Raw genomic sequence first — 24,794 nt, forward strand, 5'->3', positions numbered from 1 at the left:
TTTGCTCTCTGAAGGCCTTGAGGAGATTTACATCCCATTACCTCTCTCTCTCTCTCCTCCTTCTCGCTCTCCCCCCCCTCACTCTCTCTCTACCTCTCTCTCTCCCCTTCTCTCTCCTTTTCTCTCTCTCTCCTTCCCCTTCCCTCTCCCTCTCTCTTTTTCTCTCTTCTGCCCTTTCTGTTTCTTTCCCTCTCTATCCCTCTCTCCTTCTCATCCTCTCTTTCCCTCCCCCTCCCTCTCTCCCCCTCCCCGTTCTCCTCTCTTCTTCTGTCTTTCCCTCTGAGTCTCCCTCTCTCTCCTTCTCTCTCACCCTCTCATTCCTTCTCTCTCTCTCTCTCTCTCCGTCTCTCCCTCACTCTGTCTCTCTTCACCCCCCCAGTGAGGCCCAAAATAGCTCCTCAATAACTCTACCTGCCCCTCGCTACGTGCCTTCCCTCCTCTATTACCCACAGTTCTTTACAGTCTGATGAAGACTGAGGGCGAAATCCTTGATGTGCTCGGCGCTGGAGAGTGAGAGTGACTCTGCGCTCGCCGAGCGCTACCTGCATTGGAATTCAGGCACCATTCAGGGACATGAAGAGGCATAATTTATGTTACTGAGATTGGCTGATAACGATCGCCAGAGGTCCCCCTCTGGCCTAGCTGCGTCTCACAAAGTGACTGAGTTTGGCTCGCCGATCGCCACGGAGGCGTTCAGACCTTTAATGAGGGCTGAGGGAGGTTATCATCTTCATTGATCAGGCGTCATTGACTGAAACCTGGTTTATAAACAAAAGATGGATGGGCCTGTTGCCGTGATACATTGCTACACCTTAATTAGGAGGTAAAGACCTGTAGCCCCAAGTATACCAATACCAATTATAAGCTTGAAATGGATTGTTATTCGCTTCTTAGGGAACGTGTTTTAGAAATGAACTGCACTTGATTGATCACATCTGTTGGTGAACTGATCGCACTTGTCAGATATGACAAAGTGACTGCGGACTCTGTGTTGCACAATAAGGTGAGGCCCCTTGTCATCCACGTCAGTCGCCCCAGGCAAAGAAGCCCATCTTGTGACCCTCCTTTGAAATCCCTCTGACATCATGAGTTCTCTGGCAGCTGGGTGATTAAGGTTGCCAGAGGTTACAGGCAGGGACACATCGCTGCGGTGGGCGTTAACTATGTGTCCCTGTGCTGTAATCCACCAGTATGTGCTGGAGTGATGATGAGAGGCTTTTGCTAGACTGTATTAAGCGCTGAACTAACTAACTGAACTACCTCACTCCAGGCCCACAGCCCCCATCCCACCCCTGTCCTGAGAGGCTGAAATCCCACAGCGGCTTTCACACCCTGCACGCTGTCTCTGAAGAGCACCCCTTTCCTTCCCCACGCTGATGGAGAGGCGGGAGGGCCAGACGTGCTGTGTGCTCGAGAACAGGTAAAATGAGGCTGAAATAAGCACTAGCCTTGGATGAATGCGCTTTTTAATGAAAGTGCAGAGTGCATTAAGTTCAGTCTGCTCTGTCTGTGACTGGCGGAGCCAGCAGCTGCACAGTGAAATCTCATGCTCTAACCACGGGTAAAACAAGGACAATGTGCAGTGGCTCATGGGAAATATCTACGGTGCACTGAAGTGCTTTCGACAACCCAGCATGGAAGGCTTCAGCTAGGAGTGGGCCAACTAATGACAATCTGACGCATGTACTTCTCTCTTGTGTCAACTTAGGAGTATATGCGCAGATCATAATAATCATGTTATCAGTAGTTTTTCAAGCATTCTGTACTGTATGTAGGTGAATTCACAAATGCAGATGAGTGGAATATTTTGGTGGGGTTACTTTTTGCACCCTTAGTTTTAGGGGTGATCGCTGGACACAACCTCAGAGCACCGCCACTTCCTTAGACGACTGAAGTGCAAAAGATTTCACATCCGCAGAAAGCCAACTTAAATGGCCTTCCGATGCCCCAGCGCTGCCTCCGCGCATTAACATAGCTTTTCATGTTCACACAGAGCCCTGCCATCCAGCACTAAGGCATGTTTTATTCATAGGAGAAATGCTGGCGATGCCACCATCCCACAGACACGCCAGCTTTAGTGAATCTAAAGGCACCCGTTCGCTATGGAGTCTGACTACACACAGAAGCCCGAGTTCTGATTAAGGTCATGTTAACATGATGTTAACCTGCTCTAACAGAAACACAGTCTAACATAGTCTGAACGCTAGGGCTTTTTTTAAATAGAGAACTTTCTTGTACAAGTTCGAGTGCCACATGGTGCTTCTCATTACGGGCCCAGAATCACACAGCTGCCAGGTGTTTCCAGCCTCCACGCTACATTTCACACCTTGAACACATATTTCCCCTGTGTTGCTAAGAATATGTCCATTTGCCATGGCACCTGAGACAGGACAGCCTGCTTACATTGCGTCTCATGACCAGGGCTTTCAGAACTCCCGAATCTGTTGAACTGCATCGTGGGCAGAGTTAGCAGCTGAATAGAGAGTGCTAGATCTTGAATTTCTCAACACAGTGCTGGATGCGCAGTGAGTGTGCAGTCAGACGAGGCCCTGATATTGTGCTGCTTGTTATTGATTCACTCTGTAAGGACAAGATGACTTTTGTTGTTGAACACAATTATAGTAAAATGAACATCTGCCCAGAGGGTGGCTGCACTAAATTCAGCAACCATTAGACAGAAGGGAAATTAACTCCCAAGGGTGAAACGTGTAGGTCTCACAATGTAATTCATCATCTCTGTATAGAACAAACTGAATGGAATCCATCATAAGAATACAGAGGAAACCGAATCGAACTAGACATCCATGTGCAGAGCAAACTGAATCGAATCAATCACATGAAAACAGAGCAAACTGATTTGAATCCATCATCCATGTATCCAGCAAGCTGGACCAAATCCTTCATCTGTGTACAGAGCGAACTAGATCGAATCCGTCATCTGTACATACAGCAAAGTGAATTGAATCCGTCATCTGTGTATAGGATGAACTAAATTCAATGAGAATATTAACACACCCATAAAGGCGCAGCATGAATGGGAGTTACAGTAAAGACATGCCACATGTGAAAGCAGCAGTGAAGCCATATGTCCCCAATGATGTAATGCAACTGCCTCAAACTCATCTCGTCTGAGGAGTGAGTCACAGCAAGATTTGCAGCAGATTGGAAGAGAGATTCTGCAAGGTGGAAGGGAGCACATATAGTCACACCTCAGTTATTCATCATGCAGTCTCTGCTGTTCAGCTTCCTTGTCTATTTAACGCCCTCCGTAAGGGTGAAAGGAACTTTTGCTGTCCTCTGACCTATTCAAAGATACATTTTTAGATTAGGGGTTTATATGAGCTCAGTGTATCTACAGGAACATTACTGAATACTGCACTGAATCATTCTTCCCTCTGTATCCATATACTCGCCATATTTTATCTTGTCCAACGCGCTCCCTACAGTGAGAACAGCTTTTCAATTGGATCCTAAAAAGCTCCATTATGCTCGGCAGCACACAGTATCTTACCTGACTGTTAAAATGAATACCTCCAGTTAGGATAAAACATATTGCTGTTACATAATGTGTAATAACTTCTATTGTGCTTTCCTTGAATGTGCTGAAAAGAACGCTTTCCTGGAAGAAATTATTGTGGAAAAAAAAAATACTTGGAGTTCTCAGGAAAACCGATACAATGGCGACAAAGAGCATTTTATTTTATCCCCCTAAAAGCTGCTGTTTGTGATGAGAATATTTCCCAGCCTGCACTGGCAGCCCCGACAATGCTTCTGTATCAGGCGCACTACCAACATTAAGGTCATTTATCGATGTAAATACTATTTATAACAATAAATGTTACCAAAATCGCAGCCACCAATTTGTCCTGAACATTAAAGAGGGACAAGCAAGTTTCTTGTTCCTAAAGAAAATGAAAACCATAAATCAATGTGACACGCATCTAATAACAAAATGCCCCCAATTCATTGCCACCAAGGGCTCATAAAATCTATATTTACAATACATGCAACAGAACCTTTAACTGTACTTTTAATGAAATGTAAACCCTGCATTAACTGATTACTTCGGCTCCAATTGACAGGTATATACTCCGTCTTAGACAAGTCGCACTTGCAACGCAGTGGTAAAATATGTCATGCGATGTGTAGCTACGGAGAAGCCGTATTTTTTCCTTCGCTGTGTATGCAGTCAGTAACTTTCTCCCAGCACTCAACCTTCCAGAGAGTGACTTTGAACGCATGAGACAACCATTTACAAAGCCGTCAAGGTGACTGCACACATTTTTTACAAGATGACTGTTGACTGTTCACATTTTGATAAGACGACTGTAGCTGGTTTGATAAGGTGACTTTACATGTTTTGATAAGCTTACTGGACACATTTTGCTAAACCCTTTACCCCCTGACTGTGATTGTGTGAAAACTCTTACGCGTCAAACCGCAGACTATGGGATAGGAATGCTATTACTAATGTGGCCTGGTGAGAATAAATTATTCCGTGTGCAACATCTTCAAGACACTCACTGGAGAGCAATTAAGTTAAGAATACATTTAGATCAACCAGACAGAACAATACACACGCTACCGGCATAGCAAAGAGGATCTGTCTTACCGAATGAAATCCAAAGGTCTTTGGTGGCAGTCGGTGGGAATTTTAATGCGAGCTGAAGCATAGGATCCACCCTTCGACGCAAGGGGTGATATAGATCTCATTGAATACTCCTAACAATTAATAACAATGGCCGACGCAGCCGCGGAGGCAGCTTTTAAATGTAAAACCCTGGCAGGTTTTCGGCGGTGAGAGACAGAGCGGTGGTGGTGTGTCTGAGGGAACAGGCCCCTGTGAGGAGGAGGGGTGTGACTGTAATTACTCCGCGAAGAGAGCACAGGAGCTCCCACCTGAATATAATGAATCTTTTCTGCTGGAAAATATTAACCTTGCCCTCTATGGGATTCGTGGGCATTTCTTGTGCATCTTACTTCAAAAGAAAAAAAAATTGTGACTGTTTAATTATTCCGCGGCATTATAAAAAAACCAGCGGATGTAAATGTCAGTCCGCTGGCTGCTCCGGCCCTCAGAGACTCAGGCAAGCGTGCCGGAGAGGACAGGGAACTTTGACAGATAATGTGGTTCGCCGCTGGCTTGTCGGCGTATGTGTTTATTAGGAAGTTCCAACGTACGGCATCCCCTCATGCTAACTCAGCTCGGTCAAAAGGCAGACAACGATGTCGAATGTGATGAATTAAATTTGACGCTTTCACCTGAGAGCACTCGACCGGTTACAGGTTGAAAGTCGCTCAGAAAAAAGCCACTGTGGAACCCGTTAAGGACAAATGGACGGAGATCCGAGCGGCGCGCGTGTCGGAGCGCTGGGGAAAAACAAAGCGGCCCGTGCTTTGTGAGGCCGACTGGAGCAGAGACAAATCAAAAGCGTTGATGTCCTGCAAATGGGCCGGTGCAGATGGGCCCGCTCCGTTTCAATCGGCTCCATCGTCTGCCTGATCGCTTTGCAGCTACATCCTCCCGGAGCGGGGCTCATATTGACGGCGGAACACAAAGCCCACTGCAGCGAGCACATTGTGGGTAGCCCACACGCAGTCGGTAATAACTCAAATACCCACAGACAGGCCATGAGGGCTGACGGCTGTTCTCATATGCTGATGTGCATTTAGCATGTGCTTTTAAAAAGCAATTGCAGGCCAGCGGTGAAAGACAGTTGACGCGCTCCGTTCAACACAAGGCAATCAGGGCGCACATCCCCCATGTGACTGAGCGATCGACCCTGGTGGAGTGAAGAGGTGCTTATTAATGGATTTCACTGCCAGCGTTCTGTTAACCTGCAGCAATACACAAACACTCTTCTTAATGAAGCGCATTTAAGTGTTTTGCCCGTCTGCATCTTTATAGCAGAGCTTTTATTACTAGGTGGCAATTGACAATTGTGCCCCAAATAAGAGGGAACATGTCACCACATTAAATATTACAAACTGTCCCGTTGTAAAGGTTAGATAGCACTTAAGGCAGTGCTGTAGTGAAGATGCATGTGAGCCTAAATTCTGCCAAACAATTTCAAAATGGTTGGAGGCTGGGACACTGCAAAGTTCTCACCGTGACATATCACTGCGCAACAGTGCGCTACGTACTTTCCACCAGGAGGAGGCGCTGTGCTCACGTCTTTTCCTTCCCTCGCTTTACCTCTAACATTTGGTGGTGTGAACGCAAACTGTTAACCTTCACGTTTCCTTCCAACACTCCCCGTTCCTGTTGGGAGCCCACAGCCTGCTCCCACGGCCCTGTTAATTAAAGTGCCGGAGCCAAAAATACAACTTGTGACAGTAACACTCTGAACCGCGGGAGAGGGGGGCTGCAGGGGACGCGGAGTGGCGAAATATCAAAGACAAAGAGCGTTGGATAAAGGGTGTCCTGGTTAGCGGAGATACGCATCTGCTCCTCTAGCTGCAAGCTCCATCCCATTCCTCTCTGCCTGCAGTGAACCTTCACCTGCTTCCAATGAACCTGCGCGCTCTTCAGATACTTCATAAACACTGTCACAATGGGTGCCAACCCAAAACATTCATCAGACTTCTTCTTGTCTTCTCTCCTATCAGTCGTTCTTTTCCCCATCCTCTCTCACGCTTATTATGCTTATTCACTCAGCCTGTTCAATTTGCTGGAGAGTAAGGTCTGAGGCATCCTTGACAACAGCCACGCTCTGCGTGCTGCTAGGACGTGCCGGGTAGAAGCTGCCTGTCGGAGGTGATTAATCACGTTATAAAAGCCACGGATTCACCACATCGTAGCGCCATCGATAGCGAGAAAGATGCAGGGAGCTGGGCAGGCCAGGCTTGGAATGAGGTCGGATGCTTCCATCAGCCCTTTTGCCCTCAATGTCCCTGTCTCTTGGGCAATAGCCCCTTCCATTTTAAAGGCTTACCAGCCTTGTGTACCAGTGACTATAAGTCAACGATACTAACTGTTTGTGAAGGAGCCATAATACGCCACAAAACCATTCAGAACATCTAGGTATCTCAGGGAAGTAGATTGTAGGACTCTGAGAATTACATGCAAGCTATGACTGTTCCAAATGAAGTCCCCATTTAAGCACTTCTAACGGAAGCACAGCCAATTGGGGTTAAAAGTTAATAGCCTAAATAAACAAAAATCCCCCAAAACAAAGAACGTCTACTGAGGAGGTAGGAGCAATGCCTTGATGTACTGTACGTTCTGTACCAGGGAAAGCAAGGTTTAATTTCCTCCTTGAGTTCTGCTGTCCCACTGCCACTTCCTGCAGAGAGACACAAAGCCGCTGTAATCTTCCGCGGGTTTGCTTTTTTTTGCGGCGCCATATGGTGTGTCTCTAGGCTCCTTGCTTGCTTATTGTTTCCCGGCTCCCGCAAACTGTGACGAACGCTGCCAAAAAGCTCCCCGTTGATGGCAATAAAAGATCCAGCAACTCGGCCACACACCTTCTTTGGATCCCGGCCCAGCTGCTAGCACAAGGAAAAAAAAAAAGAGTCAAATGTACAACCTTGTTATGGTGACTTGACACTAAATAGTGGGGGGGTTTACACAAATCGCATTATCCTTGATATCGTTCCGGCACCGTGATTCGATTCCGGCCAAGCCGCCACGTGGCCCGCGCGTTTAATGGGCCTGTCCTCCAACCCGTTACCATGACGTCTTCCTCCGTGGCTGTTTTCTTCAAGCCTCACTGGGCTGATCAGTTTTCTTCCCCCTCGACACAACACGGCAGAGAGATGGAGGACAGTCCGCCGCTGGCTGTGTTCTTACCGGCAAGCACTGCTGTGAATAAGGGCAGGTTCTCTCCGTGCTCATGAGTGTAATATCTACTGCTGTATGAACGCAATGCAGGTGGTAACCATATAACTCCATACAGTAGTTGAGCTGTTGGCCAACAGAGTATAATGCAAGACAATATAGAATATAGAATATAGAAGGGAGTCATTTCAGTTAATTCCTTCCTTAACTTTGCTCATCTCATGTTTAATGCGGGCTTCGGAATCTCACCTCCCAACACAAGAGTTTGGGGAAACCTCCAAACCTGTTTTATTAAAATCTCCTCATTCATTCCTGGTTGGTCTTGTTTTAGTCATTTTGGATCTTATTTATCTACCAGTAACAGATAAAGAATGGAATACTGGTTAAAATTCAAATCATCCTGCCACAAAGTAGGAAGCTCTGATTCTGAGTCTACTGCATAAGTAGCAGAGTCCAGCCTGCATTAAACTCAGGTGCTCTGTAATACTACATGAGTTTGTGGCATCCACTGTATGTGCACCTCACATCAACAAAGCTGAACAAGCAATGATGTCAAGAACTACAGTCAATATCATGCAGCTTATGGTGCATTTTAAAATTTGGGACTATGACATGCAGTAGTTATTCTGCTTGCCCATATGTTTTACTGTGAATTCACTCTCTGCCTCTCTGTAGGTCAAAAAGAGGTGAAGGAGAAACCGCTGCAGTGACCACCTGAAGACAGTCCCACAGTTGCTACAAACACCGCGTTTGCAAAAGACGTGCAACAGCATAACGCATTCGAGCGCAAACTCCTCACATACTTTTCCTGTTAGTTCATTACGGTTACCTCGACTCTTGTTTTGAAGCTAATTAAATCAGTGCTGGGATAAGTTTCTGTGTGTCTGGAACAAGTGAATCACAATTACATTTCACCTTTTGGAGTCCTCTCCGCGCGCTGGCGGTAATCAAGCGGAGGCGCGTGTTTATGATAGCGCTGAGATGATTAAGGTACCGGTGCATCAGGCGCTCCCTAAAAGGGCACCCAGCATCCTAATAGCTCATTAATGCGGGTAATGATGTAGTTTCAGACATTTACGAATCCATCCGCATGCGATTCCCGAGCCCTTTAAGATCAGTTCGGTCTGCTGTCATCTCGTCCCGAGGTAGAGACGACAGAGAGGCCCCTGATTGTCTCATCCAAACACAACCTTTATTTAAAACGGCGGAGGTATTCGAAACACGTCGGGCTGTGTTTCGGATCTCGGGCGCTACGCCGGGAATGAATGAACGCAGTGAAATTTAAAGCAGCGCAGAAGGACAAACACGCACCTCCATGCTAATGGCTGAATTCCCGCAGCAGGGATTCCATTTTGTGCTGTTTTTTTTATTTTTTTTTGTGCATCCCAACTTGTCTCAGTGCTAAAAAATCACAAAGTAGGGCGATGGTCTGAAGCAAAGGGATTGGTTAAATCTTTAAGGTGTAGGGACCTGAGGGTGTGCTGCTTCCCTGGCTCTAAAACATGGCCAACAGATCAATTTTTGCCTCATTTTGGCACATAAACGGCACATAAAACCGTCCACCCATGCAAAGAAAGAGCAGGGTCCACTAGTCTGTATAAGAAGCCATTCCAGCCTGTATGAAGGCTTCTGCTCTGCCTTACAACTAGCAAATGATTAAGCAGAAAAAACAGGCTCTGACCTCTTTTTTTGAATAATTACTTAGACCAAATGTAATGGCGGAGAAAAGCAGAGATCCCGGTGGCCCTCCAGGTGCATTAATTACCACTGACGAGCGGTCATTTGCAGAAACTCATCTGCATATTTTAGAATACCTTGTGCACCGACCTTTGACTTTCATATTTGATTATGGTAAAAAGAGATGAATTCTGGTAAAGAATGTAATCAAGGTTGATTTGCTGAGCGCACTGTGTACCTCCCCATGCATGGTCAGGGCTGGAGGGCACGCACCTGTCTGGAGAAACTGGGATTTGTTGTGACGGCACTTTTGCCAAAGGGACGCACCAAGACATTTAAGCTTCACGCAGAGGGGAAGGTCATTTACCCATGCCAGCAAGGGGGACTGATTTGACCACTTTAATGAACTGGAGCTGGAAGGTCTGGAGGGCTGGCTCACATGTGCTGGAACTTGACAGTTATGATTAACAAAAGTTATGTTTCTAGCGCTATCAGCCTCCTCTCTCCTCTCGCCTGAGACGAGAGTAATGGATGTTAGCCGCGGCCAGAGGTGGTTTCCTTGTGAATGAGCCCTGCTGTTCTCTCAAAACCTCTGAGTCTCTGCAGGAGACTCTTTGACTGACTGACAGCAGCGCCATTGATCCAGAGTCTGCGCCAGGGTTGTCTTTCCTGGGGCACTCTGGGATATCACAAAAGCAAAGGCTTCATTTCAAGCGTGCTGCCAATCATCACCGCCGTCCTGACCGCTGGGCGCCTGATTGACATCAGCGACATTGATCCATATTCAAAGTGTCAAAGGGACAGGGAATCTACTGTGGTCCACTGGGATTTCTCCCTAGTAAAGGCCTCATTGTAAGACTTCTGCCAATTGTCCCAGTGGTATTGATGATCCCGCTATCTTCCTCCATATCAAGAAATGACAGGGAGGAAACAACAAGAAATACAATACAGGAAGGGAAACATCGAAAAAATCCAGATTACTCTCCATGGTGCCTCTCTCTGCACCCAGCTGCATCCCTGTCTGAATAAGGAATGACACTTACAGCTGCAGTCAGGCACATAAATGAAACCATTTACAACTGTAAAAAAAATAGAATTTCTTCTCATTTGTCTGAGTGAAGACTGTGCACATATACACCGCAACTACTGTTCCTAGAATGGATTTTCTGTACAGTCTGAGAGAGTACCTTTGTCTGACGGACGGTAGATGCCATCTAACAGTGATATACGCGTTCATAAAACAGAAAAGCCCAGCATTTAAAATAGAGCTCTTTGGTAGTTCATTTTCCCTTGGCTTACGCTGTCAATCAAAAGATGTTCCAAGTAAAGGTCCCTTTGACAATTTTTTAGATTTTTACTCTCTGTTCCATTAAAAATAAGTCCGACATTTGATATTGTGCCCGCGGGCCAATTCAGTTACATAGATTAAATTGCAAGTGGAAAAGAACAATTGATATCAGCTAATCCTTTTGTTTTCATCTTGTGGATTGCTGTTAGAACCAGTACTGCATCGCAGCACACACTTTACATGTCTGCTGTTGTAAGAACAAAGGAGAGGACTCTATCTGAACTTTTCTTCTTAGCATCAAAGGGCCTTTGGGAGGCGAGACGCAAACCCATTAGGGGATTTAGATAAGACCCAGTTACAAACCTTTTGATTACGAAGTTGACTGTGTATGGAGAGCTTGCTTATAAACGGCACTGACAATTAGCACTCCAGAAAAGGCAATTTCCAGCGTTAGTTGGTGTCTATTAAACATCATGATGTACTAATTTCCAAATTGATGCCTGAGACACAACCAAGAATTTGAGTTGCAATATGGTCAAATAATCTGGACAGTTGGCAAGATCTGTATTTTCTTTTGTCTCTGGAAACAAGAAACAATCACATTTTGCTAAAAGCAACTCCAATTTCAGAGACTGAGAAGAGAAAAAAGTACAAAAAAAGAAAGAGAAAGAGGTACAAAAAATATTGCAGTACTTTCAAGTTTGTGCATATGTCTGTTTGTGTGTCTGTCTATGTATGCATGCATTTGCACATTTTTTTTATTGTGTGTGTGTGTGTGTGTGCATGTGTGTGCATGCATGTGCGCGTGTGTGTGTATGTGTGTGTGAGTGTGTCTGAAGGAGAACCTTCACCTTTTCCCCAAAGCTGTTTAAATTATCCCTTTTTGAGTGTGTAAGGATTGATGTTTTCCATTATTAGCACAGTCAATAATTGAGCACACTCATCAATTCCATTCTATACAGGTTAATTTAATTAGCAAGCGATAACTGTCTTTGTCTATGTGAACCAGCCCATTGGTTAACGAGCCACACCTGCCTAATTAAAAGCCTATTAAATACAGGTGTGTGGCTGGAGAACCAGGGCTCACTTTGTTTCTACTGTTTGCCTAGGCTGGGTCCTTTTGTTTGTTTGCTGGTTTTTAAAATAAATTATTGTTTTTTTTGAATGTTTGATCTTTAGGCTCATTTTGTGTTTATGTGTGTATGCATGTGCATGCCTATACACCGCTCATGACAGGGTGGTCAGTGCTTGGTGTGTGTACTGTGTGTAACAGTGCCAGGTGGTTAGGTCAGGGGGGGTGCCGGTCTGAGCGGGTCGAGGTGTGCCCTCCCTGCTGTCCGGACTGATTGGACCCGGTGGCGGTCATCTGTACCAAGCCGGTCCTTCCCACAGGCCTCAGCACTGCTCCTCTAACCTTGGGCAGAGGAATGCTAATACAGCTCACCCGAGTCTCCTAATTAACTGTAACTCAATAGGGTGTTCTACCCTGAGAGAGGAGGAGGCTGTGTGAGGGAGAGAAAGAGTAGAAGGCTGTAATAGAGTGATGAAGTGCGTCAGGCGCTGGGTGGGTTTCATTCCTATAAGGGGCACCGCTGTTGTACCCTAAAACATGGCTCTTAAATTTAAAAGCTTCAGTAAATATCCAACTGCAAAAACGGATCATATCCATGCTATGAGTTGTATAAGCTGCCTTGAGTAAAGGTATTTGCCAAGCAAATAATTATGTCATGAACACAGATGCAAACGACAGAAACTTGCATTTTTTTTTAACTCACAGTCTAAATTCTACAAAAGAGCAGCAAAGCTAAAAGCTAACTGGAGGCTGTTTATGACATAAAATTTGTCCAGATCATATTAGCACAAGAGTTCAGACATGTGAGTCATTTCAGTCTGTCATAACAGCAGAACGCCGCAACAACAAAGCCGTTGTCTGTGAATCACTGAGAGGAGTCAATGATAACCACTTTTTCTTCCCTCCCCGCACAAGGGAAACATCATTAAAGCTCCTGGTTATCCGAGCATTAACACATTCTGGGTCGTGATTCGTTTTGCTCTTGGAAGGAGCTGGCTTTGAAGTGGTAAATCAAATACAATTAAGAGGTCAACGCTGCAGGATGAATGCCTCCTATGCGTCGGTGCGTGTCAGCCGAGCCTGACAGATCACCAGAACCAGATCCCGGGTCGAGCACCCGGTTCGGTTTCAAGGTCCATTTTTAACATTGCGAGCAGAGTGAGTTTATCTCTGATCCACCGTCACAGGATCGGGTCATAATTTCCTGTTCATGTTCGAATGTAACTGATAATGTAGTCAGTCGGATCAGAAGAAGCAAGACTGTGCATTGTTCCAAGATATAACTGCGCAGTACAATGGTAGAATAATGGTGAAAAATTTTAACAAAGAATTTTAACAAAAATGTCTGCAGATGAATCAGGCATTCATGACCCATCTTACACTCCTTGGAATATGAGTGTATGTACCAGGCATTGCTCATCTAATGTCAGGGGTCAAAGAATTACAGCAGAACAGCACTGTGTTTCTCATGTAAAACACCCTGCTCACTGTATTCTTGTCCTCCAGTCTCTTGTAAAGACAGCATTAATGCACACTCTAGCCTTTTAAAGACACAGAATCGCCACATCATACCCTCCCAATGGTGGGGAATGATCGGATTCATACCATCTGTTCGGTACTCGATATTAAACAAATTCACGTCTCATTTTATTTATTCAACTCTCTTGGGCAAATGCAACCACTGAGAGATTACCCTCCTCTTGATGGGAATGACCTTTAGACACCCTTCATCATTTTTAATAATGTCAAACAGGGAGGAGTGGCTGAAGAGGTACACGTCTTATCAGCATTACTCTGAGAGGCGGAAATCTAATACTGTCTTTCCCAAAGACAACCGAACGCAACCTAAAATCCGACCATTCTTTCAGTTCACACTTCTGTTTATCTATGAGCAACGGCTGAACCGAAACAAGTCCACAATCAAAGACATCATGACAAAGAATTTTACAGCAAAATACAAACTATCCTTTTGTCTACAGCAGCAGACTCTGTCATAGAGGCTACAATATGGTATGTAAGCGTTATGTGTAATTATTGCACTGCTTCCCAGCAGTGGCAGCAATTACAGTAAGTGTGTGTGGCTGTGTAGAGGCCTATGGGCAGCCCGCATTGCATGCACTCTCTCTAGGTGCACTGATCCATGCTAACACAGGTTAAGTGGAGCTGAGAAAGCCTTCATTCTCCAGCCTCCTGTGAAACAGCTACCGTGAAAACAAACGCGGGGAACTCCGCTGGCCCGAGGCCGAGAGGTCCGGCACGTTCTTTACACCGTGTGAACACACACGGTCATACGTGAAAGGAGCAGCAGCCCAGGTCATTTACATACATCCTTGCTGGACACTTGCCTTACCTGCTGCAGTAGCTCACCTGTCACCTAAGTCACCGAGCCTCGATTGTGTAACTGCTCTCATTTCACATTTAAAGTTAAGTGCTTCCTAAGCAGGAAAAAGGTCATGCTTGAAGCATTTGTGTGAAGTTGCACTTTATCAAGTCTCCCTTGTAATTAAGGCATTGAAGACTTCAGTATAAACACTGAAATACCTTTTTCCCACTGGTAAAAAGGAATTCTCCTGCAGTTCTATGTATATAATTAGAAATGTAACTTCAAAGGGGCTGGCTGCCAGTTCAGTCCAAAAGAATGCGTAAACTGTGTACACCGTATACAGCCCATGGTCTATGATCTTAAAAATACATAGTTCACCATATTGCTGAAGCAATTTGAAACAAATGGAGACTTTTTCCACCCTAGAAGTTCGCTAACTGTTTATTGTGATTACGGCAATTATGAAAAAATGTGTCAGGAAGCAGGTGCTGGGGTGAAATTCTCATACCTTCTGGTTGCAGTGAGTTGCAGTGTTGTGCCAGTGATGGTGGGGAGAGGGGAACTATGGGAGGCGGGACCATTTGTGTACTCTCTGTAAGCCGTGGGAATGGAAGACAGCTGTTCTGAAGGCCATTCTCACACTTACTGTGTCTGAAAAAGAGTGCGTCTCTTAATGAACTTTTCACGCCGTGCTGCCAAGCCATTCTTACATTCCTCTGCAGCAGGAGCCGCAGCCTGCGCATCTCTCTGCGAAATTGGACAACATTTGGTGAAATATTACCGAGCATGAAATGTGACCCCCCCCCCTCCGCCACCACCCACGTTCCACTCCGTTTTTTAAACTGCCACAGACATCTCATCAGTGACACCCAGCCCGGCCAATCCCATTATGAGATGAGAATCAGTTTGGGGGATTCGGTGGGGGGGGGGGGGGGGGCAACCACACAAAGATTGTTTTTCAATTCATCCCTCATTCCCTCTCTCCTCTTCCCGCTGCTCCTCCCAGGCGGCTGCAGCGGAGAGCAAGGGCAGGATGTCTCAATCGCTCCTGCGCATTTGCAGTGATTTTACCCGGCGACTTTAATCTAATGAACGGCTGATGCTACAGACAGATACGGGGATTAAGCAGTAGAGTAGGGAGATATGAGCATTGACCAGACACCGAAATCTCGTCTGACTTTCCAGCAACAACGGCTCCGGAGAAACAGTTCATTAATCTGCATGCGAGCGAGCCGTTTGTTTGTTTTCTATTTAACTGCCTCGGTCTAAAGACCTCATTCAAACAACCACGAATAGAGGACATATCAAGGGGTACAAATACTACAGCTGCCCGCTGCTTATTCTGATTGCAGCTCATGCTGAAAGCTGCTGGTTTAGGACATGCTTTTAAACCCTCAGTGCACTTTTAGTGAGGAGCACGCCTCCTTCATCCAACAGCTGCCCATTACGCAAATGAACTGTGACACTACTAATCCCATAATGCTTTGCATTTCCAGTCGTTCAGTCTACGAAAAGCCTGGCTGCAGTAAAATTCCAAGGACAGGTAAATTACAGCTCAGTGTATGAATCACTGGGTTTCGTATCGCAAAAAGCAATATTTTCGTGGGAAACGATACTGCCAGGAATTCTCGTTTGTTTCAGTCATAACAAAGATAAAGGTCACATGGCAGAGGGTAAGTGATGTGAAGCTAAAAGCGTATATTTGATTTGTTGATTTCCAGAAACGCTGCCTGCGGAGAATAGGTTCCTATAGCTCCGCTTGGCTGGATCTATACTGCCTGGCACTCATTCCTCTGTGTAAGCTGATATCGCAAAGGTTAATATCCAATGGATAACATTGTAAATAAATGAACTGTAAGAGATATAAGTCACTACATAACGTAACGAAAGCCCTGTGCATGTGTGTGTCAGACAGTCTGGACGGTTACTAAGATCCGCAGGCATTGAGTGATGTCAGAACATGACAGCCGTCACTGTGCCTGCTGTGATAATGGAGACAGTGGGCCTATCCTGACACCTTAACCACGCTATAATTCTCAGGAAAACCATCACCTACAAGGCTTTTACTCTTTCTTCTGAGCTAAACGCCGCTTTTGAACACCTCTCTGAGCTTCTGGGCTCATGCAAAGCATTATTGCATGTAATTGCTACTTGTACAGTGCCGTGTATTTAGTGTCACCACTGCAGCTGTCTGTAAGGCAGTCTGGGTTTCAATCAATTTCCCTCTTCTAGAAGTATTTGTGAAAAGTGTGCTGAGATATATTCGCGTGGGCCTTGACTGAGAATTTGAAAGGCGCCAAACGCACTCATCTGTAAAGCATAAAGGCAATACAATGGGGGCATTAGAGTGCGCTGAACGAATGAAAATATAGTAAGAACAGATCACTAATTTATCACTGTGAGGCTTGCTGCTCAGTACTGTGTCAACCTTGAGAGCAGGAATCCCATCAAAGCAATACTCGAAAGTGCCAGCAGCCTGAATGCCTCCATTACCTCCCTCTGTATTTGCAGGATATTGATTAGGCTGAGAAATGCATTTCTATTGCCTTATTCTCCCTCAGTTCCTCCACTCTCCCACACTCTCCACATCAATCTCCCCCCCTCCTTTTACTCCTCCCCTTTTTAAATTTACCACCATTACCATTCTCAGAAGCAGGCTGTTCTCCCTCCCTAAACAGAACAATGCCACAGAGGATAGTCCATTTGCTCCATGCTTGCTGTGTCATGGGTCTCATGTTAAACATTGCAGGTAAAACCAAGGTCTAATAGTACGCTTATTTCAGCAAAAAAAAAAAAACATTATGTGATACTTATGAGATTCAAAAAATCGTCAGAGGTAGCACACAGCTGTTCATCAGAAATGACAGGACTGTGAATTGAGGTTTCCAGGCACCTCATGCACATGTACAGTACAAACCGCTCATGAAGAAGGTAACTCTATCCACACCCTTACCTCATCCACACAGCCTGTTTCTGGGCTGTCTCTCCTGGTACTGGGGGGCTGCAGTGCCAGCAGATTGGGCTCTCCACCACTGAATGCAGCTAATCATCACCTTGACTGAATTCAGTTTGGCCTCTTTGCCCAGTGCGTTTCTGAGGGGTTCGGTGCTGTAGAGAGAGCTGGAAAACCTGCTGGACTGCAGCCCTCCAGGGTAAAAGCTGTGCAGCCCTGCAATGGGCAGACGGATCAGGTTAGGGTCATCTGTGATTCAGGTACATCACTACTATACAACACTGAGATAATCTGAGTAGTAGCAGTTCCAGTAGCTCCAATGCTTAGCTCACTTGCTGCCAAACGTCTATGATTATTCACCTGCTAGTCCCTCTTATGGGTTACTTTCTGTCTGCCTCATAAACCCCTAAATTATTCTATTAAGAGGCTCCAGAAGCAAGGTGTACCAAGACTGAAGTGTCGTTCAAAAAATCCCAACGAGAAACTCAAGGTGCCACTGTTCCTTTTTATTGTTGGATGATGTGGCTTTTTTCCAAATCAAATTTGATATTAAAATCTAGGCTCACAAAAAGGAAATTTGTATTTTTTGATGCATTTACCTTTTGAGCGGTAAAATGTCAGTCCGTCAAACAGCACAGATAAAACGTGCCATTTCCACGGTGTGAAAACTCACAATGGCGTGCCCTTTCATTACAGCGCAGTATTTCAGAACATAACGCGTCCTCTCTGATAGCACACCGTTTAAGGACACCGACTGAAGCTAACAGCACTTTCAAGCCTAGCGCTGTCGTATCAAGCAAATGTTAAACAGCTTTCCTTTTACAGTCCGAGCTTCCAACACACATCACAGCTGGGCAGTAAACCTTCCCATTCAGGTTAAAGGGGGAGGAGACCTGGCGGAGAGCGGAGAGCAAACGGCCGATTTGTAGCCGCTCTCTGAGAGCTTCCCGCGCGGGGCCGGACCGTCAGTCCACGCGGAGCTGCCGGCTGGGCCATTTTAACAGACGCGATAAATCCTTAACCCGCGAGGCGACGTTTGAAGGGCAGACGGTGCAATGCGTCCCGCAAAGCCTGAATCACCTCCAAGGTCTCCTAAATTAAAGGGAGGCGCAGGCGTTCAGGAGCCGGCGCTCTTTATTTATCCACGCTCCTGCTCAGTGTGTGGGTGCGCCGGGTGGCTTATGTGGGTCTCTCTCAGCTCATCCCTCTGTGGCTGGCGCGGCTGTAAGATTCCATCAGAGGTGCAGCCCCATCATGACTGTACACACAGGCTACTCTACAACTTGTTTGAGCCGTAGTTGAGTTAAATGATTGGTTCAAATACAGGGACTACACTGTCATACCGCACTGATATCACATTGGTTGAAACGGTACACTAAAGAAATGCTTCTGCAGCGTGGAATACAAACATTGCCATTGCAATGTTGCAGTCGCCAACATGTGCCGGTGGTGTGTTGATGGGAACATAGCCCATATTTTGCCCCATAAAGGATGTGCATTATGTCAGGGAACTTCAATGACAACCGCTTTGTTCTCCTGCCCACTCCAGAGGCAGATGGTGTGGCCGACCCTCAGAGCGACAGCTAAATTACCGCTTGCGGCTACAAGATGCAAAAAGAAAAAGGCTCTCCTTTGGTGCAAAAGCAGAGTCTCACCATTTTAACATTCACCCGCCACTGCTAATCCTTCAGACAGCCACAGAAGTGAAAACAGCTGCATATACAGTTGAGATTAGAATTTCACCAACGTGATTAACGGTTTATGGCACTCTAGTGCATGTGGAATACTAAAGAGCTGTAACGGCAGCAAGCTGACCATCCATCTCCAGAGATACGCATCGCATGTTCTCTTCCTAAAGAACAAGCACAAACACGCGCTCAAAGTAACGTAAACCTGGGCGGCATTATGAAGTGGTCTTTATGATAAGTGAAAGCACATGACAGGGGTCAGCTTGAGACCGTTATGCATAACCACTGCAGGTACAGGCGCCATGTGGCTACTCTCCTGTTCAGTGCGCATACCAGGTTCCAACACCCTCCTCAATCTCCACACTGAAACACATCAGATCTCTGTTTTCACTCTTTCATACCACTGTCATAAAGTCCTCTTGAACTTCATATATGGACATTAAGACAGTAAGAGCTTGAACTATGGCCTATGTTCTCTTACAGCACTGACACCTCAATGCATCAACACAGCCCATACAGTGCAAGACTATACCTGAAGTTTACAGTCACTCCTGAAGGCCAGGCATCTACTTTTTGAGTGACTGAAGCGTTGGTAAAGGGGTCTATGACAAAAAGCCATCTACTAGTGTACGGTCAACATGACAGACGCACCTCATGAAGACATCCGAACTATTCTAGACTCCAACACACATCCCGAAGGTCGGTACACATACTCTGCTGTAGTCTGTACGTACAGCAATTATCCACGCAAAGGCACACAAGATCTGTACCTCTAGAACCTCAGATCACATGTGCACCATAAGGAAGCATCTCACAGACTAAAACCATGGAGCCAGAGGGAACAGGGATCCTGTTTACCCAGATCGTCCGACAGACCATCCTCTATGAGGCGTGGACAGAGACAAGAACAGATGGGTAGAAAAACATAATTAAGTGTACATCCAAGACCAGCTTAAATGTCCCTTATTTTCCTGGAAAAATGTTGCTACGGCATTGCGATGAGGGATTAGAAAATACACAGGTATTTACAGGTACAGGCTTTTGTAAATGAATATATAATGTTGATCCATTTCCTCTGTTGTCATGAGAAACCAATGATTTGGAATGGAACAATAAACAATTTCTTCGTTTCACTCCAACTCATTCTGAGGGGCAGGCGCAAAAAAAACATACATGTTTTCCCAGATCGATACACCGCTCATCTCATATGAAACACAGGTAGAGAAGGAAGAAAAGATAAAAAAAAAAAACACATGAAAGAGCAGCCCTCTACAAGGGGCAAGACAGAAAAAGAGAGTGCTTTGGAAAAACTGTAAAGGTGATCCATCACCTGGACCTTTCTTTTACAGTTGAACACTTTCAACATGAAAAACAAACCAGGGCACGACGGAGCAACAACCGAATGTTAGCCACACTTACGAGGCACGCTCCTGGACTGTGATCACTTTCAACAGGGGTTTATAAACTAAGACAATGGCACAGAAGTAGAGGTAAGACGTTCTGTTGTTTACCTCTGAGACTGCCTGACTGATAATATTCTGCGATGCACGAATGGAGATGCAGGACAGATAAAAGAGCAGTCGATCAGCGGTAGTAAACAAGAACAGTTTGTTGATGAGGTCTGAGTGTAAAAAGCAAGGGGTTTCCCCATAGTAACAGAACAGAGGAAACGCTCTTAAACAAAAACTACAGCGGCTTTGGAAACGGAGTGAAGGCAATCCATCATCGGGATACTTGTGGGACCTCACGCCGCTGAACCAGGCCTTTTTCCGTCCGGATGACCCAAAAGGCAATGGTCATTTGGATTAACCATGCTTGACCACCCTCACCCCCTCTGGGGGGTTTTCATGCTCTAAAATTGGGGGGTGGGGGGGGGCTGAAATGTTCTCATGTTTACCTCCTAGACTGGCAGTCTGATCCTATCCTAGGAAGCGTGGATGGAGAACAGAACAGATACACACATGGCGGGTCAGTCGGCTGTGACGGCAAACAAAACACACGATGCGAATCCCTGTGGATTTCTCCCCTCTCTGAGCCGCGCACGTCGGCCGTGTTTGGGGAGCTTGTCGTGCTGAGGATTATGCCTTTGCTAACCCGGATGAAATGTTAGCTCAGTGCACGGTCTGTTACGAAGCCCGTCAGAGCCCTCCCACAGACGCTCATTAATATTAGGCTATCTACCGCGTGCAATAATCGGCTTTGATCTACAGCGGGACAGCCTGGCTGGTGGCTCTTATTTACGGGAGCTGCTGCTAAATTCCTCGGCTGTGACTGTGATTCTGGAGGGTCCCTGTGTTCCTCTCAGCCGCTCGCTTCCCAGGAGTCATTGCCCGGGTTCCCTTCCACAGTGCCAAACTTCACTACAAACACTTAAACTGTCCCGTTTCCTCTCATTAATTCATAAAAACCTTCCTGACACTCTGGGGAGGTATGATTTTAGCCATATTAATGTCCGAGGTAAATAATAACAAATAACAAATATTAATGCAAACAAGAAATATTTGTAGTTTGCCTTACCAACACAGACATGTTCTGGACAGTGACACAGCTAAAGATAATACATTCATGCTCCCTCAAATTGATGGCATATTAATCCAATATTTCTGTAAGATGCTATGAGGTTCTTAAAGAAACTACTAAATGTATAACCGTTGAGTGTATAACCTGTATAACCAAAGCATAAACTTTATGAGACTCATTTTAGGAACTGCCGATCACCTTGCTTTATATCAGAATGTTTTAGCACTGTTACAAGAGTCGTAAACCAGCAACCTGAAATACCATCAGACAAAAATTACCTTGTGTGGTAAAACCAAACAGCCTCTTCTTATGTCTGCTTGAAGTAATGTAACATTTTCCCAGAGCTAACAACAATATGCCTCGATGGATTCGTGCCTTTGATGAAATGCCCAAAGAAACCTCCCCAAAAAGAGCACCAAGCATGTGGTTTTACTTTACTTTCACACTGATTTCACTGTAAAGTTGCACTCATTTCTCCCTGACCCTGTGCCCTTGGCGTTTAGAACTTGAGATAAGAATCATCACCCTTTCATAAAAAGAGAACTGCCACTTAGACATCACCTTTTCTCTGGGTTCTGCAACATGACAGCTGATGTTAACTCTCACGAGACACAGTCAAACACAAATATGACATTCACCCTGTTTCCCCACGCAACATTATGGCCATCCCCATACTGATGTGCGGAAACACTAATGACCTCTGTTCCCAAGTCCTCAGAATGAGCTGCTACAGTGGAGATGAATGCTGAGAAGCCAGGCTTTCTGTGGGTCTGGGTACCCCACAGCACACTAATGGATTAGGGGCAATGCTGCACTGCACCTGCAGCTCTTTGCTGCTCAATCGCAATACCTAAATGCATGTGGAGCTGTGAGGGCCATATGGAATTGTCAATGAATACAAAAACTCTGGAAATGTTTGCTGTGCTGAGTTTTACAGATGAAGAAAGCAAGAGAGAGAGAGAGAGAGAGAGAGAGAGAGAGAAAGAGAGAAAGAGAGAGAGAGAGGGAGGGTAGCAAAGAGAACTAGATGCACAAATACATTTATTTCAAGAGGGACAGACTGCAGCATTAAAGAGAGACCCGCTTACAACTAGTAGAACGGTATAGCTAATAGAACTTTTAGAAGGAAAAGCATGTAAAAAACAGGAAGTTTTGAGCTGCTGTTTCTCCACAAACATTCCCAGCACAGCGGTGTAGGGCGGGGAGGAGGGCCACACCGCCAGCAGCAGCGGCCATTCATTAGAGGCCAGAGATTTCCCAGAACCACTCTCTGTGGAAAGACAGGGATACGGAGCTCTACGGGAGGCTTTCTGAGGAAAAGGACGCGGTTCAGCCAAGACACGGGGGAGGGCTGGGGGGGTTGGTGCGTGCACAAAGGTGGCCCAGACCACTCGGTTTCCGTACATACAGGTAAGCAGTGGAGTGCCGTCAGGTGATGTACAGGTACGTAGTGCGCTGGTGTGTGTGTCTACAGTGTACTCACTGTTCACACCGTAGGCATGCAGTAAAAGGGGGGAAAAGGCTAAGTCAAACACAGGGTTAGAGCCACAACACCACAGGGGTGTTGCAGTTTTATGCATAGTGCCCCGTATGCATAGCTAACCATGCACAAACACGTGAGGTATACTCATCTACCACCTCCGGACACCAAACACACACACACTCACACACAAACATACAGGAAAGTGTTCATCTCCCACTTCTGGTTGGAGCATTTCTACACTAAAGCTAGAAGGACAGGGGGGGAAAGCAAAGTATTCTCATGTTTACCTCCCACATCACTAGACTGATCGTCTTGAATGAGGCATGGATGGAGATAAGAACAAATACAAACATGAAAAAGCAGTTGATTCATGATCGTGAACAAAAAAAAACACACTGTTATTGATGAGGTCAAACCAATGGATTTCCCTGTACTTAATACTCAAATAGATACGCTTTGAAGAGCAACAAAAATACAGCGCTGTAATAAAGCTTGGGGAATACCACACAGCTAAAGCATTATCTGCATAAACACAGCTGAACCGTCTAACTTACCAGAAAGAAAAGGCAACAGCTATAACTAAATTGTCCTTTTACATAAGCTTGCCAAAGGCCCCTGAATGCATGAATGTGGACGGAGGCAAGCTCAGGACAACTGAACAGAAATACACCGAAACATTCAGCAACGACAGGCTGCTTAGAACTCCACATTCGAAAGCGCAAGTCGGAAAACACGGCACTGCCGTGATCCCTCGAACTCCTGTGGAATGAATCAGGAGGCTACATCTCTGCCCATCCCACTGAACCAGCCATGCTCCCGTACAGCTAAACAACTGCACTGTGGGCTCGGACGGACAACTCTAACATGACTGATGTAGCCCTGGACTGGTCACGCACAGTGGGGACTAGCCCCCTTCCTGGAGATGACCGAGAGTACCAGCATCTGCCCTGGAGAAACGATGACAGCTCGTGAGAGCAGCACGTTGAACACAAAATTACCATACTGTCTAACCCTATTGCAGTATGCTCGTGGCAAGCAAATTCAGCTGTGCGAACTGCTTTAAGGATAGCAGCAGGAGAAAGCATGGGACTCGAATGCGAAAGCACAGAGCAGGCTGGCTGAGCTCTCCCTGAACGCTGGAGCGTGGAGGTCCGAGTGCTTTAGCATGAGAGCCCCGGCAGTTAAGAGACGGCAGCAGCTCACTTACCCTTTACCCTCTCCCCTCGGTTCAGCTGGATCTCGCCCTCCCCCTGGGGTGTGTAGGGCTTGACCACGATGAAGGTGCGGCCGGGGACCGCGCTGTACAGTTTCCTCTTGGGCCCCCGGGGGCCGGCGAGGGCCGGCGGCTGGGGAGGGGGGCTGGGCTCCCGCTGGACCGTGCTGGGGCTGTAAACGAAAACATAGGTTACCGTGGTGATCCCCGGCAGCTCGTAGCTGAATCCGGTGGTCACCGACATCATGGCCGAGGGTCCCCACGCGCCCCCCGCGCCGGGTTTCCCCCCTCGCGCGCCCTGCGAGGCGGCTCCTCCGGAGCGAGCGCCGCCCCCCGCCCCCTCCTCCTCTTCCTCCTCCTCCTCCTCCTCCTCCTCCCCTCCTCCTCCGCTCGGACGTAGGAGCGCGCTCCGCCCCCGCCCCCCGCCCCCCCCCCCTCCCCCACGCCGCTGTCCCTAGTGCCCGCGGGAGCGCCGGGTCTGGGAGTCACGCATGTCCGGAGCTACGGCGTTCGGCCCCTTTCCGGGAGGGTGAGAGTTCCCCGCTGCGCTCCTGCTCCTGCTCCTGCTCCGGCTCCGGCTCCGGCTGCTGCTCCCATCCACCCCTCAGAAACACTGACACTGCTGAGCTGTGCTGCTGCCCTCCCCGTCTCTCTCTCCCAGCCCTCTCTGAGCATTATACCACGCGCGCCGCTCGCCACCCCGCCATCACATTGATTTGTGCCTGCGTTCCAGCTCCCTAAAACAAGTCTTTGGGGAGCGCGGGGCATAAACCACCGTCCCGTTTGCTTAATTGACG

At 46.6% G+C, this 24,794-nt stretch overlaps 1 protein-coding gene across 1 annotated transcript in view; it reads right to left on the bottom strand.

The window, feature by feature from the left end:
• LOC118771975 (SH3 and multiple ankyrin repeat domains protein 3-like) overlaps window positions 1–24,794 on the bottom strand; it is a 285,841-nt gene that overhangs the window by 80,117 nt on the left and 180,930 nt on the right. Inside the window, 1 exon segment of the mRNA XM_036520181.1 lies at window positions 23,992–24,170. Within this exon segment, the coding sequence (XP_036376074.1) occupies window positions 23,992–24,170 (179 nt within the window).

This window comes from Megalops cyprinoides, chromosome 25 (genome assembly GCF_013368585.1).
Source record: "Megalops cyprinoides isolate fMegCyp1 chromosome 25, fMegCyp1.pri, whole genome shotgun sequence".
Classification (NCBI taxonomy): domain Eukaryota; kingdom Metazoa; phylum Chordata; class Actinopteri; order Elopiformes; family Megalopidae; genus Megalops; species Megalops cyprinoides.